The sequence below is a fragment of the Amblyomma americanum genome, chromosome 3 (assembly GCF_052857255.1).
Source record: "Amblyomma americanum isolate KBUSLIRL-KWMA chromosome 3, ASM5285725v1, whole genome shotgun sequence".
Taxonomy (NCBI): Eukaryota; Metazoa; Arthropoda; class Arachnida; order Ixodida; family Ixodidae; genus Amblyomma; species Amblyomma americanum.
This window is the reverse complement of record NC_135499.1, coordinates 168,217,864-168,230,319: the sequence shown is the minus strand read 5'-3', so window position 1 is coordinate 168,230,319 and position 12,456 is coordinate 168,217,864. Positions and strand designations below refer to the sequence as shown.

At 48.8% G+C, this 12,456-nt stretch overlaps 2 protein-coding genes across 2 annotated transcripts; both read right to left on the bottom strand.

Annotated features, from left to right (window-relative positions):
* Positions 1-485: 485 nt before the first annotated feature.
* Positions 486-2,190, bottom strand: LOC144124246 (chitinase-3-like protein 1). The gene has a single exon (XM_077656888.1). It carries the CDS (start codon positions 2,100-2,102, stop codon positions 486-488), a length of 1,617 nt encoding a protein of 538 aa, XP_077513014.1. The 5' UTR covers positions 2,103-2,190.
* Positions 2,191-3,424: 1,234 nt separating this feature from the next.
* On the bottom strand, positions 3,425-12,050 carry LOC144123455 (chitinase-3-like protein 2). The gene is made up of 5 exons (XM_077656278.1): positions 11,804-12,050; positions 10,809-11,002; positions 9,811-10,021; positions 4,928-5,610; positions 3,425-4,247 (listed from the first exon to the last, which is right to left on the bottom strand). Exons 1-5 carry the CDS (start codon positions 11,957-11,959, stop codon positions 3,956-3,958), a joined length of 1,536 nt encoding a protein of 511 aa, XP_077512404.1. The 5' UTR covers positions 11,960-12,050; the 3' UTR covers positions 3,425-3,955.
* Between the last annotated feature and the right edge of the window lie 406 nt (positions 12,051-12,456).

Sequence of the window (12,456 nt, the reverse complement as noted above, 5' to 3'; positions counted from 1 at the left end):
CGAGAAAATTATTTCAACTGCACAAACGCTTACGTACTAATGATGTGAACAAGGCGCGAGAGAAACAGATTGTGTGCCAAGCAACAGCAGCTCTGTCTTATGGTCTAGGTGCAGCCCCAGCATAACACTTCTTAAAAAAATTAAATTGGCACGTGAAAGAAGACGACTGTCACCAGATATCTGATGGATCTACAAAGCCCCTGAACAAGTCGGCACTGTGTCCACAGCGTACGAACAGCCATTCTACAAGCAACGTCCGCGATTTGAGCAGGGACATTGACCGAGCCCTTTGTTCATTTTTTAACACCATTCGCCTTCGGTGAATAACGACGGCAGCACATGAAAGGTTTAAAATAAATGAAAACGATACATTGTAGGAAAGAAGAGACTAGCATATGAAAAGATGCGTGCACTAATAGTCAGGTAAGCAGGGTGATGTGAGAAGGAATGAATAGTGAAATAACGGTGCACTAAAGTGCACCGCTTCACGAGTAACCACTCTCGTCTCTGGCACGGGGTGGCCTCGTCGCTTTCCCAATGGCACGCTCCGTATTGAAGATAGTCTCGGCCAAAGGATAAGTCCCGTTGCCACAATGCCCGGCGAAGTCGTCCCACCAGGGGTCCCAGATGCCCAGGCATCGCGTGCCGCCGGTCACCTTCATGAGAGCCCGCACGAACACCTCGAGCGAGCGCAGTGTCGGGTGGGAAATCCACTGGTTTCCGTACAAGGACACCCGACAGTACGGCCGCTCCTGCGTCGTGTCCCAGCGGCTTCGAAGGCACAGCTCGTCGAAGGCCAGTCTGCCCGCCGAACGCGTGCTGCGACCTTCTTGACCGGGACCCGACGCGTCCACACCCTCGTCGGTCGTATTATCTTCGGCGTCGGTCGCGTACAGCGTGTACGATGTGGCTGCGACGTCGAGAGGGTAGCAGAGCTGGAATCGGCCGCTGCGGCGGTGGCCGCGTACCGTGTACTGAGTCTCACGGAAGGCCTCCGCGTAGCGCTCGACGACGTCCTGCGTCCACTTGAGCGCCGTGCGACCGTAGGTGGGTGGAGCGGACTCGGTGGGATCGACCAGGATGCTATAGTCGTCCATGAGGTCGACCAAGTCACGCATGTCGAAGCGTTCGCGGAACCGGTGGTCTAGCGGCACGACGACGCCCGCGTAGTGGTCCAAGCGCCGGAAGGTCGCGCGCATGATGCGCAGGAGGTCGATGAGCCCGTTCATCTCGTGGACCTCGGGGTACTTCCAGTAGAGCAGCAGCCCGTCGAAGTAGTGCGTCTGGAGCCAGTCGACCGCGTTGGCCACGAACAACGAGGCCAGCGACTCTTCGCGCGTGATCGTCGTGAAGGCGGCCCGGTCGTCACCGGCATCGCCGGCCCCCCTTCCGCCCACCGCGAGCCAGACGCGCAGGAATGCGTTCTTACTCTTCAGCTGGCTGAACTTGTGCCAGCCGCGCCGGAAGACGTCGACCGTCGCGTCGCCGGGCTTGATGGTGGCGTCGGAAGCGTTTATGCCGGCGCAACAGTACACGGCGTCCGTGCAGAGGTGGTAGGGGAAGACGTCGATGCCGAAGCTCCGGCCTGCGCGCGTCCGAGAGTTCCGGCGGGCCTTGTAGACGCAGACGGATCGGTAGCGGTGGTACATCACGTCCGGCCCAAGCGTGTACGACGCCGGAGCTGCCGTGGCGGGTGTGGGCGCGTCTCCGGCCTCCGAGGGCTCGGGACGGACGATGCCGTGCGTGGGTAGGCCGCCGAACTGCGCCGCCCGACGAGCGGTCGTCCACCGCGTCGAAGAGACGGATGCCCTTCTCGTTGTGGCGGCGATGGCAGGCGGTCGTGGCTGGCGCGTGGCGTTGGAAACGAACAGTGTATCGGGGTTGAAGCTCATATTAAAGCCGAGTAAGTCCTGGATAGTGGACGATTCCACGAGGTAGATTTGAAGCGTCACCATCAGGGCGAACATTACTACGAGGGTGAGCGCGACGCAGACGGTGGAGGTGAGCGCGTCCTCTTCTTCGCCGTGCGCCGGGGGCGGTCGGGGCGCCGCGCGCTGCACGACGCGGTGTGGGGGCAGCGCCGTCGAGGGTGGCGCCTCCATGGGCGGCGAGCACCTCTCGGGGTCTCCAGGCTGTCGCTGGTCGTCGGCGCTCGCCTCGGGTTCCAGAACGCGTCGTGGGGAGCTGGCCGTGCTTGCGGCCGTTCTCTTGGACAGCTGCTTCTTCTTCTGCGGGTGCTCGGAGCTCGCGGCCTCGTGGTGGCTTGCGCTTCTTCTTTATATTTCGGCTCGTTCGCATCAGCGTTTGAGGCTACGCACGGTGCGCAGACCGGCACGCAGTAACAATGGCTTGTGCTGCAAATGGTCTTATTGCAGCGATTACTCTTGTGCTTAAAGAGGATTCCCCTATTACTTGCAACTTTATGTACAGAGTAAATGATACCGACGTTATATTTGGATTACTGGCAAATGTCTTCGAAAATTATTGCGCTGTCGCCAATGGACGCCACCAGGAGACCAGGAATATAACCGCTGTGGACGGAAGGAGGGGGGGGGGGGGGGTGCGGACTAAGCAATCATGTATCTGGCACAGTTACAATTGGACGTTTTTGGTGTATTTTTTTAAGCGATGTTTATTGCCTCAGGGCATAAAAACTATGAGGTGAGAGATGAGTAAGATGCTTAAATAAATGAAAAAAAGTTCAGCTGATTTGATGAAATCAAGAGAACGATGATATGGACCTTGTGTCCATGCAATATATGAATCCGGATTGTCCGGTGAGGGTCCCACTGGCGCCAGGTGCCGATTTCTCGTCGGCTTCAGCGCCGGGCAGTCCCACAACAGGTGGTGGATATCCGCCTCACAGTCTCTGTTCTTGCAGACTGGACACCCGGGGAGGGGATATAAATCTTTGAAAGTCCCCTGCCGCGCTGACAGGTTGTATTTTCATGTGATGAAGGTGCTCATGAAGGAAAGGAATACTACCAGATACTCAGACATGTTTTTATGACAAGTAATGCGCTCACAAGTGTCCAAGTGTCTCTAAAGTGCGTAGAGCATGCAGTGTAAAATAGGCCTTCATACTATTAGGTATTGACATTACAACTATCTTCATTACGGTGCACAAGCTCTATTTATTTTAAGATAATTTCTAACATTTTTGCATTTCAGAGGTCAGCGACAAAAAAATCAAAGGTCAGCGACATTCTAGAAAGCGTCATGTCACTTGTCACAAACTTGATTAAGTATAGATGGTCAAAGAACAAGTAATATAACCAAGAAAGTATTACTACAGAAAACACGCAAAACAGAGCGGAAGAATCCTTTTAATAAGCACACAAGATATTCAATTACGTTAATAAACATGGATAAATGCTGCACTGCCTGTAGATGAAACACGATATCTCCATATGGAAAAGGCACATAAGCAGGGGCGGAACGCAAACATAAGGTACAGGTGAACAAACATATGAAGAGCAATAATTAGAGCACAGTAACAAGAACAGAGGTTGCACTAAGGAAAGCTTAAAGTAACAGAGCCAAATTCAAGAACAGGTGTTTAATATTTGGGGTTTAAGCGCGTTGTTAAAGTTCGATGTGATAAGCATGGCAAGTTTCACGACCTGCGGAAAGCAGCCATTGGCTCCATCACTTCACGAGGTTGCGAACGTAAAGGCTGGCTGTTGTCAAAACAAGAGGTCGTAAAAGGCATCGAAACGGTGACTGTGCGGCGGATACAAAGGAATAAGAGCAAAAGTGGCTCACGCTACGGGCTCTTTGTAGTGAAATTACCGAACTACTCAAATATCGCACAAACTGCGGTCGTGTCAAACAAAACGGTACAAGTTCCTGCAAGGCAAACAGGTTACGACAGATGGGGCGAGGAGGTTATCGCTTCTCATTTTATTATACGTAATTCGTTATTAGAAAAACGCGCTTATGGAAACACGCTGTTTTAATTAGACGTGCCACGCGACAAGTCTCTGGTTACGGGAGACAAGTGCCGCGAGCGAACTCTGCTCATGAAGACCGTCCTGGTCAGCGGATACGGCTCCAGCTTGGTTCCCTGCGCGCTGCAGTGACCTGCGATGTCGTCCCACTCCGGGTCCCAGACGCCCACGCAAGGAGCTCCGCCGGTCACCTGCCGCATGGCTTGCAGAAGCTGCTCCAGGCTGGTATTATCCTGGTACGCGACCCACTGAGACTTGCGCGCAGCCAGCACGACGAACTTGAGCCGGATACTCAACCTGCAGAAGTAGGCCCCCAACAGCGGAGATAACTCGAACATAAACGTGAAAGAGACGCGATTTTTGAGAACTCAATAAGCCGTACTGCTTTGACTTTCGAAGCATAGCCTATCAAAGGGCGCAGTCCCAACTGCTGCCTCTTATAGTGAGTAGGAGGCACTACGCGATAGGTGGGTCTCGTGTTGCACCTGTTGCACTAGAATTCTTTGCGTATTGAGGCCATAAGGTTGCATTTCTATTTCTCCAGACGAACGACGGTTCTGAGACTACGGGATAGCGCGTATCTCATACTCATTACATCAGTGAAGAAATACAAATTGACGTCTTAATAATGAGACCAGAAATATCTAAACCCTCCATCTTTACCCCAAATCCAAAAGCCTCATTCCTCTTTCGTTTAGTAGAGAACCAAAGCAGAAGGACACTATCAAGGTGAGTGGTCTCTACAGTTGCTTCTTACAGACCTTCTCACGACCCTCGGGAAAACCGGTTTTCTGGGCTGCGGGAAGAACGTGGGGAGCTTGATCCTCTACTTTTTCCTGTACTACGAGCACAACCCAGTGCCCAATATGGCGGCACCCAACAACCTTTTTTGAAAAGGTCTATAGTGAGTAGGCGATACTACACGAGAGGCGAGCCTCGTGCAGATTCCTGTCGCATGTACTAAAACAAGAAGTTACCTTGAGTCGGTGCCGTTGGCACACGTCGCGTCGTAAGGGGTCACCGCCAAGCCGGACTTCAGCTGGAGGTCAGCGACACTTGGCGGCATCGATCTCCGACCCCGGGACGCACCGGGACCGGCCACAAAGTCTTCGAGTGCCAGGGAGTAGCCGGCGATCGAGACGGGGTAGCAGATGTAGCGGTGCTTGCTTCGATCGGTCTCCACAGTGCGACCGAAGAAGTCGCGGTACTTGGCAACGCTGTCCAACGTGTAAGGGAAGAAGCTCCGGAAGTAGGAGTTGGGGCCTCCGCCTCCGGAACTAGTCGCGAGAGGGTCGACGAGCATCGAGTACGGCTCGAGCACGTTGATGAGGTGTCCCACATCGGCGTAGAAGTCCCTGCCGCTGGAGGTTAGCGGGACCACAACGCCCACGGAGAGGCCCCGGACCCTTCTGAAGGTCTTGACCATGTGGGAGACCAGGGCCGGGAATTGCGAGTATCCTTCCTTAAGCGGAGGGGACCAGCGCAGGAAGATTCCATCGTAGCGCCTCTCGATGACCCAGCGCAGCGCCTTGAGCGTGAAGTTGACCACGGACTCGGCGTCGTGAGAGATGCGCTGCAGACTCGCATCGTCGTCGACGCCGATGAAAACGCGCAGAAACGGGTTGCCGGACTTGAGTCCCGGGAACTTGCTGAAGGCGTTCTGCGCGAAAATATGTTTGCGTCTGATGAAAGGTGCTTGAAGTGCGGGAAACACACACGCGACCTTTGTGCACACAGCTGCCAGGAAGGCTGTTTGAAGCTGCTGAGTTTTTGTTTTTATTTCTACTGTGTCTATATTACCGATCGTTTTATGTTAACAGACTATGTTTAAAATTCAATCTGAGGTTCATAAGAGTGTCGTGGACATTCTTTAGGAAAGGCTCTGCATACAAAATGAATATACAAAAGTATAGAGTAACGTGCTGATTCTGGTGGCTGTGGTTATTTTTCATATTAATATTTAATTGCCCGCAAACCCATCGCTAAACCATTCAAAATTCATCGCTGCTTGATTAGTGTAAATGAGTATTCCCCATGAACTGCGCTAAGAATGATGCGGCTGGTTAGGATATCGCCATGCAGTGCATTAGAAAAGTTAGGTTTATGTTCGAATTTATAATTTTCATTAGCAAATTTTTCTGTTCTCATTTGATATTCTCAATAGTTTGTATTTTTATTGATTTTATACTTCCAGAGTTGTGCTGGTTCTGTTAATTCGTGTAGCGCAAAGGTTTCGCTTTTCATGCATTGTTTTTGAGAACACGCTGGTCTTATCCCCCTCCTGTTAAGCCTATTATAAGAACTTGAGCATAACAAAATAAAAACAAAAAATAAGTAAACGAAACCCTAGCTATATGAGTGTAATCATGGAAATAAGCTTAGATGTCTATGCGTCACTTTTAAGTACACAAGTGCAAAGAAGGCTCTCAGGCTCATCACAATTCAAATATGTGAGTTAAGCATGACCCGCCGCGGTGCCTCAGTGGTTATGGCGCTCGGTTACTGATCCGGAGTTCCCGGGTTCGAACTCGACCGCGGCGGCTGCGTTTTTATAGAGACAAAACGCTAAGGCGCCCGTGTGCTGTGCGATGTCAGTGCACGTTAAAGATCCCCAGGTGGTCGAAATTATTCCGGAGCCCTCCACTACGGCACCTCTATCTTCCTTTCTTCTTTCACTCCCTCCTTTATCTCTTCCCTTACGGCGCGGTTCAGGTGTCCAATGATATAAGAGACAGATACTGCGCCATTTCCTTTCCCCCAAAACCAATTATTATTATTATTATTATTATTATTATTATTATTATTATTATTATTATTATTATTATTATTATTATTATTATTATTATTATTATTATTATTATTATTATTATTATTATTATTATTATTATTATTAAGCATGTGGCCGCAAGCCTTCAATACAAGCGGTTATAAAATAACTATCCGCTAAAAAGTGCAGTTCTTTAAACTTCTTGCCTGCCTCTTCAGGACACATCGTCTTGTACTCTTTTAGAGCAAGTCGGTTGTGTCACGTTGCAGACTCCTATCCGCATTTTCTGCTTCGCGACGCATAGTGGCTGCATCTACAGCATGATCATGAATGACGTTAACTTCATTACTTCTGCGGTGGTTAACTTACCAGGAAACCGAGGAATTAGACGAGCCGCAGCCAGAAACGGATATGACAGCATACATAGGCATTACTGATTCTCCTTTCATCTTTAATCGGTAGAGGGGATTTCCAACCGAGTGATAGAATGGGAAATGAATACCCTACTTGCGGATTTTATGGATTTCACCCAGGCTAGGTACACTGACGTCAGTGTGCACAGGCGTTACTCAGTATTCATTCGTTCTTCATTTATAGAGTGGACCCCTACTCTTGCTCTTAATGAAACCGGAATTTTATTTTTGGATTATTGGAGCCCAAAGCTGAAGGCAGATAAGTGTCACTGACGAGGCTCTGGGAAACTAGATGTAGATTACAGAGTTACGTTTAGAGCAACACTGCAGGGCAATGTTTACAAAAAGATACAAATATCTATACAAAATAGAAACGAACACATCTGCTTCATTATTTGAAAAACGCAATTTATAAAGCACCAGGGACCTGGAACGTAACGCGTCAAGCCAACGGGATTCTTTGAAACAAGCACAAACAGTTGAAAGAAGGTAAAGTCTGGTAACACCTAAATGAACGAACCGTTTTGACATCTTGAGATAAGGTGCAAATGAAAGGGAGTTTATGAAAACAAAAGCAACATAAGAGGTCACTTGCATACCATAATTAGTTCTAATGCGACGAATCACATATCGTGTGTGTCTGAGGTAGTGTGCATCATGTTTTGAATTTTGTATTGAATGAATTCAGGTCGGCCTTTATCTCTATGTAGTCAAGTACAGCAGTTCGAAGGAAAATCATGCCTGCTGTAAGAAGTAATTTCGACTTAAAGAAGTAAGTGAACGCTTGGTCTTGCGTTCGTAAACAATAAATAGCGCAAATCGCTTTTTTCTCAAACTGAACAGTATAATAGTCTGATCTGTCGTGTAGCACCAGACAAACAAAAAATACCGTAGTCAAGATTCTATGAGTGAATAGCAAAGTTTGTTTTAAGTCTGGTGGGTAAACTATTTACATATTTGTCAATGGTGGCAAGATACCTTGAGATCCTTATTTTTAATTTCGCTACGTGGGCATTCCAGCATAAGATATGCTCATAGAAAATGACTCCGAGAAATGTTTGCTATTCATTTCGTAGAGTAGTTTAAACAATGTGGAATTAGCTGGTTTCTTGCATGAAACAAGACGTGATTACTTTTCACAGCATTTATTTGAAGCTAATTAGCGTTAACCAAGTGCTTATGTCCTACTAACCAATTATTACATCTTCTTTCCTAGCTTTCAGAGTTTTCATCTGAAAATAATACATTTATGTCATCCGCATATATTACAACTTCTTGCTTAATATAATATTAACAAAATCATTAATATACAATGAAGAAAGGAGCAGACACCGTATTGAACCTTGTGGACTCCCGTACTTCACATTTCCGCAAGATAAACGCGCAGCAATAATTTCAGTAAATTAAGGACGCTTCTGAAAGCATGTACTGCTATGTTTTAATGGCACGCATCTGATACTGAAATCTCTCCCCCCCCCCCCCCCTTTTTTTCAGTAGTATATTGTGCTTAACAGAATTTAAAGCCTCCCTGAAAAAAAAAGAAAAAAGCTGCGGTTAGTTTTTGCTCTTTAGGCTCTTTTCAGTCGTGTCTCTGATCGACAAAAGCGAGTCTTCGGTGTATTTTTGCTTTCAAAAACCATACTGCTTTTCAGTAATTATGTTATAGCGCGAAGATTGGACAGTCGCGTAAAAATGGTCTGATGACATCAGAGAAAACAGGCAGAAGCGAGATTGAACTGTAGCCACTGAAGTCATTTGTTGATGTACCTTTATCAGGCACGATAACTCGCGCTATTTTTAAACTGCATGGTAAACCCTAGTTACCAGCATGTGATTACATGTGTGTGCTAATGAACCACAAAGGGCTCGTGAAGCAGCTTTATTAGATATAACATTTACACTTTTATAACCAAAGCAGTGATCTAGTTTAAGGAATGTGATGAAATTCAGTACCTCTTGAGCATCACAAGGAAGCTGAATATCCTTCTTGCGGATTTTACTCATTTCGCCTAGGCCAGTAGGACAGACCAGAGCAAGCATTTAATTACGTGAACATAAAGAGGTTTCACTTTACTAGCTGTCATGGCCACATCCCTTTCCTCGCTTGTACGCGCATAGCGTGCGTTATGGCAGCTATCCCAAATTGAGCAGTGGCAGAGGTGCCCCAATTAACATTTGGAAGAACCGTTTCTGCCTTGGATATTAAGCTGTTCCATCACTGCCGGTCAAGCGTAGGCGCTGCGCCAGCTGTTCGAACAGTGTCCACCAAAAGTTGGTGTGACGCTGAACTGTAAGTGAACCACGGAAAAAGACTATAAGTAGTGGAAACTCTTCCGTCTGCGGCGACCAGAAAAGGTCACAAGCCCGGGGTGCCACTATCCGGCTGGCGGCGCCTGGCGGCCTGGAAAGAAACTACTGAAATACAACGTCACGCGTGCCCGCTGAAGCAAACACCCGTTTCGTCTGCTTGTCGTCTGGTTTTTGCTTGTCGTCCATTTTTTTTCCTGTTGCTTCTACGAGGCGCCGCAAAGCGCCGCCACTGCATGCGCCCCCGTCGGCGCATACAATTGTGACTGTATCTGGTCACCTGCGCTCGCTCGCGCAGACGGGAGTTTCACCTCCTGTATATTTTTGCTCCGTGAAGTGAACAAATCGCGGTGTTTAGAGGCCGTGCGCGCACCTGCAACACGTCGACCTCGATGTTGGCCGCCTGTAGCCGATTGGCGCCGTCAACGCTGGCGCTCCAGTACACGGCGTGCGTGCACAGGTGGTAGGGGAAGCTGGTCAGGTTGTACACGACGCCGTGGCGCGTCTGCCCCGAGCTCTTGGCATTGAAGACGCAGAAGCTCTTGGGCTCGCTCAGGTAGAAGTCGTTGGCCAGCATCGAATGCCTGCAAGCACGTCACGTGAGGCATACTAGGCATGCACATCGACTCGAGGGCAGTTTCGCGACGCTCTGCCAAGCGCATAGGTGGGGAGATACGGAGCGGATATAAAGGAAATAAAATGAAGTTGAGAATACCAGTGTACCAGAGGGTCAGAAAGCGCATAGGTGGGGAGATACGGAGCGGATATAAAGGAAATAAAATGAAGTTGAGAATACCAGTGTACCAGAGGGTCAGAAAGAGTGATGAGCTTAGAAAATACAGGGGCATGATGTAGCCGCGAGTTGCGCAGGACAGGAGTAATTAGAGGTCAGTGGGAGATGTCTCTATGTTGCAGTTGTCAGAATCAGGGGGAAGCTGACGATAAGCCAGCGAAAAATGCGTACTTTTACGAGAAGTTTGCGTCTAGTTGTTACTCGCATTGCTCCAAAACACCCTTGATTGTAACATAATTCGAAATGAAAATCTAGAAAGTGGACTGTTGATGGTTGCGATGGTAGGCAGGGACACGAGTGGTTATGGCCCCAGCTTTCTTCAGTTCTTCAAACGTATCATGTTAATTTTGATAAACAGAGTGACTACGTAGTGGCGAAGCTGTTGGGCCGCTCACGCTCGCAAGAACGGTGCGTCTGTTGTTCACTCGAGGGCGCTTTGCTAAGCGGGCCAAAATTCGTGTTTTTTTTCCGTCTAGCGGTAGACGCCCGCATACTGCTAAAAAATTGAAAACATGAACTTATTAGCGGGAAGCTGCTAAGTGGAGTGCCGCGACGCGAGTTATCCGCGGACAACACACCTGGGCTTGCCGGGAAAGTCCGGCGGCCGCTCTTCGAAGTCGACGTCCAGCGGGTCGCTGTCCGAGTGGGACATGGGCTCCCCGGCGAGAACATTGCGCCGATCGGCGTAGGTCTGCTCGGCGGTGCGCCACTTGGGCAGGAACTTCCAGTTACTGTCGACGGTCTTCGCAGTTATTTTCTTCACGAGGTATACCTGCAGGCACCATGCGTGGCTTGCGTTTTTATGTGGATGCATGGTGATATGGCTTCTTAACTCTGGCTATTTGGTTTAACCAACTCAGTACAGCAAAATATTAGCTTAATTTAGTTTTAACTTTTTAAACTCTCACCCTTTTGTGCTTGACCAATTGATCGACTGATTGATTAGTTGGTCGACTGACTGGCTGGCTGACAGATTGATTGATTGGCTGGTTGATTGATTCACGGATTGATCGATCGATGATCGATCGATTGATTGATTGATTGATCGTGTGATTGATTGATTGATTGATTGATTGAATGAATGAATGAATGTTTATCAGAAAGGTGAGAACAGTAGAGAGTACATTTTCAAGAGTTCGTGTGTTTTAAGGTCTATACCCCGATCCGCCTGTGTCTCATGGCTCCATCTCACCTCGTCCCCTCGCCCCTGCTCCACTCCCTTCCCCAGGCTGTGCAGTCCACAACACGCCTCCGGTATTTCTCGCATACTGGGACGCATTCCTGACCGGTGCCGCACATCAAGCTAACCGCCTTCGTTCCTGGAACATCGTTCCAATGAGCAATGACCCATGCCAGAATACCTTGATAAAATGAACAGAGGTATGAATTGCTTCTTTTCTTTCTGGGGAATTCACGCTTTCACTCAACTTGCGCAGGGCACAGAAATGTTCTCACATACATGCCGCTTGCGCAAAATTCTCCCCCGCAAGCTTTATCGGCGCGTAATTTCTCCTTCTAAGTAAGTCCCGCAGCAATCGACGGGCGTCAGCTGAGCATGGATTGAGCCACCCACCTGGAACATGACGGCCATGGCGACCATGATGGTCAGTATGAGCGCCACTGAGAGCACGGGCACTAGCGACCCGTCTCGGGCGGCCCGAATGAGAACGCGGGCAGCGCCTCCGCTGGTCCCTCTGCTGCGCCCAAAAGCCACGCTGGTGTCCTCCATCGGACAGGCCTGTCTTTCTGGTCCGTCCACTGAAAGAAACGCGAAAATTGCTGTTCCACGCAAGCTTCACGCCGCCGCTGGCCGGTTTCTGCGTGAGATCGCGGTTGTCAAGCACGCGTTCACTAGCGCGAGCCGCGGCTCGAGAAATTCTTGAAATCTGGCAGCTAGAAGAAGTCAAAGAAATCTCCTGTTATTTCATTAATCCCTCTATTTATTATTATTCTTATAATTTTGAAATCAAAACTCTCATTCCTTTTTTGTTCATGAGGAAGAATTCACCGGTGTTGCGCTCCTACGTGCTTTTCCGTTTTATTAACTGCGTTCAGGTGAACAGCCACCCGATTCTTGGCCGATCTCCCAGTGTGGGTATGCGCCATCTTTTCATAGGCTAATAATAATAATTTTTTGTCAGTTACTGAGTGGCCCTAAGAATATTCTCCGCAAGAAAATACCGCGCCAACCATACCGACGCAATTGCTATAGTACATATTTTGAAT

Bases quoted from the DNA above. Each gene is read 5' to 3' on its own strand.
- LOC144124246 (XM_077656888.1), bottom strand. From the start codon at position 2,102: ATGGAGGCGCCACCCTCGACGGCGCTGCCCCCACACCGCGTCGTGCAG.
- LOC144123455 (XM_077656278.1), bottom strand. From the start codon at position 11,959: ATGGAGGACACCAGCGTGGCTTTTGGGCGCAGCAGAGGGACCAGCGGA. The intron at 10,022-10,808 runs GTGTGTTGTCCG...ACGTGCTTGCAG, and splicing joins GACTTTCCCGGCAAGCCCAG to GCATTCGATGCTGGCCAACG. The intron at 5,611-9,810 runs GTGCGCGCACGG...ATTTTCGCGCAG, and splicing joins TCGAGGTCGACGTGTTGCAG to AACGCCTTCAGCAAGTTCCC.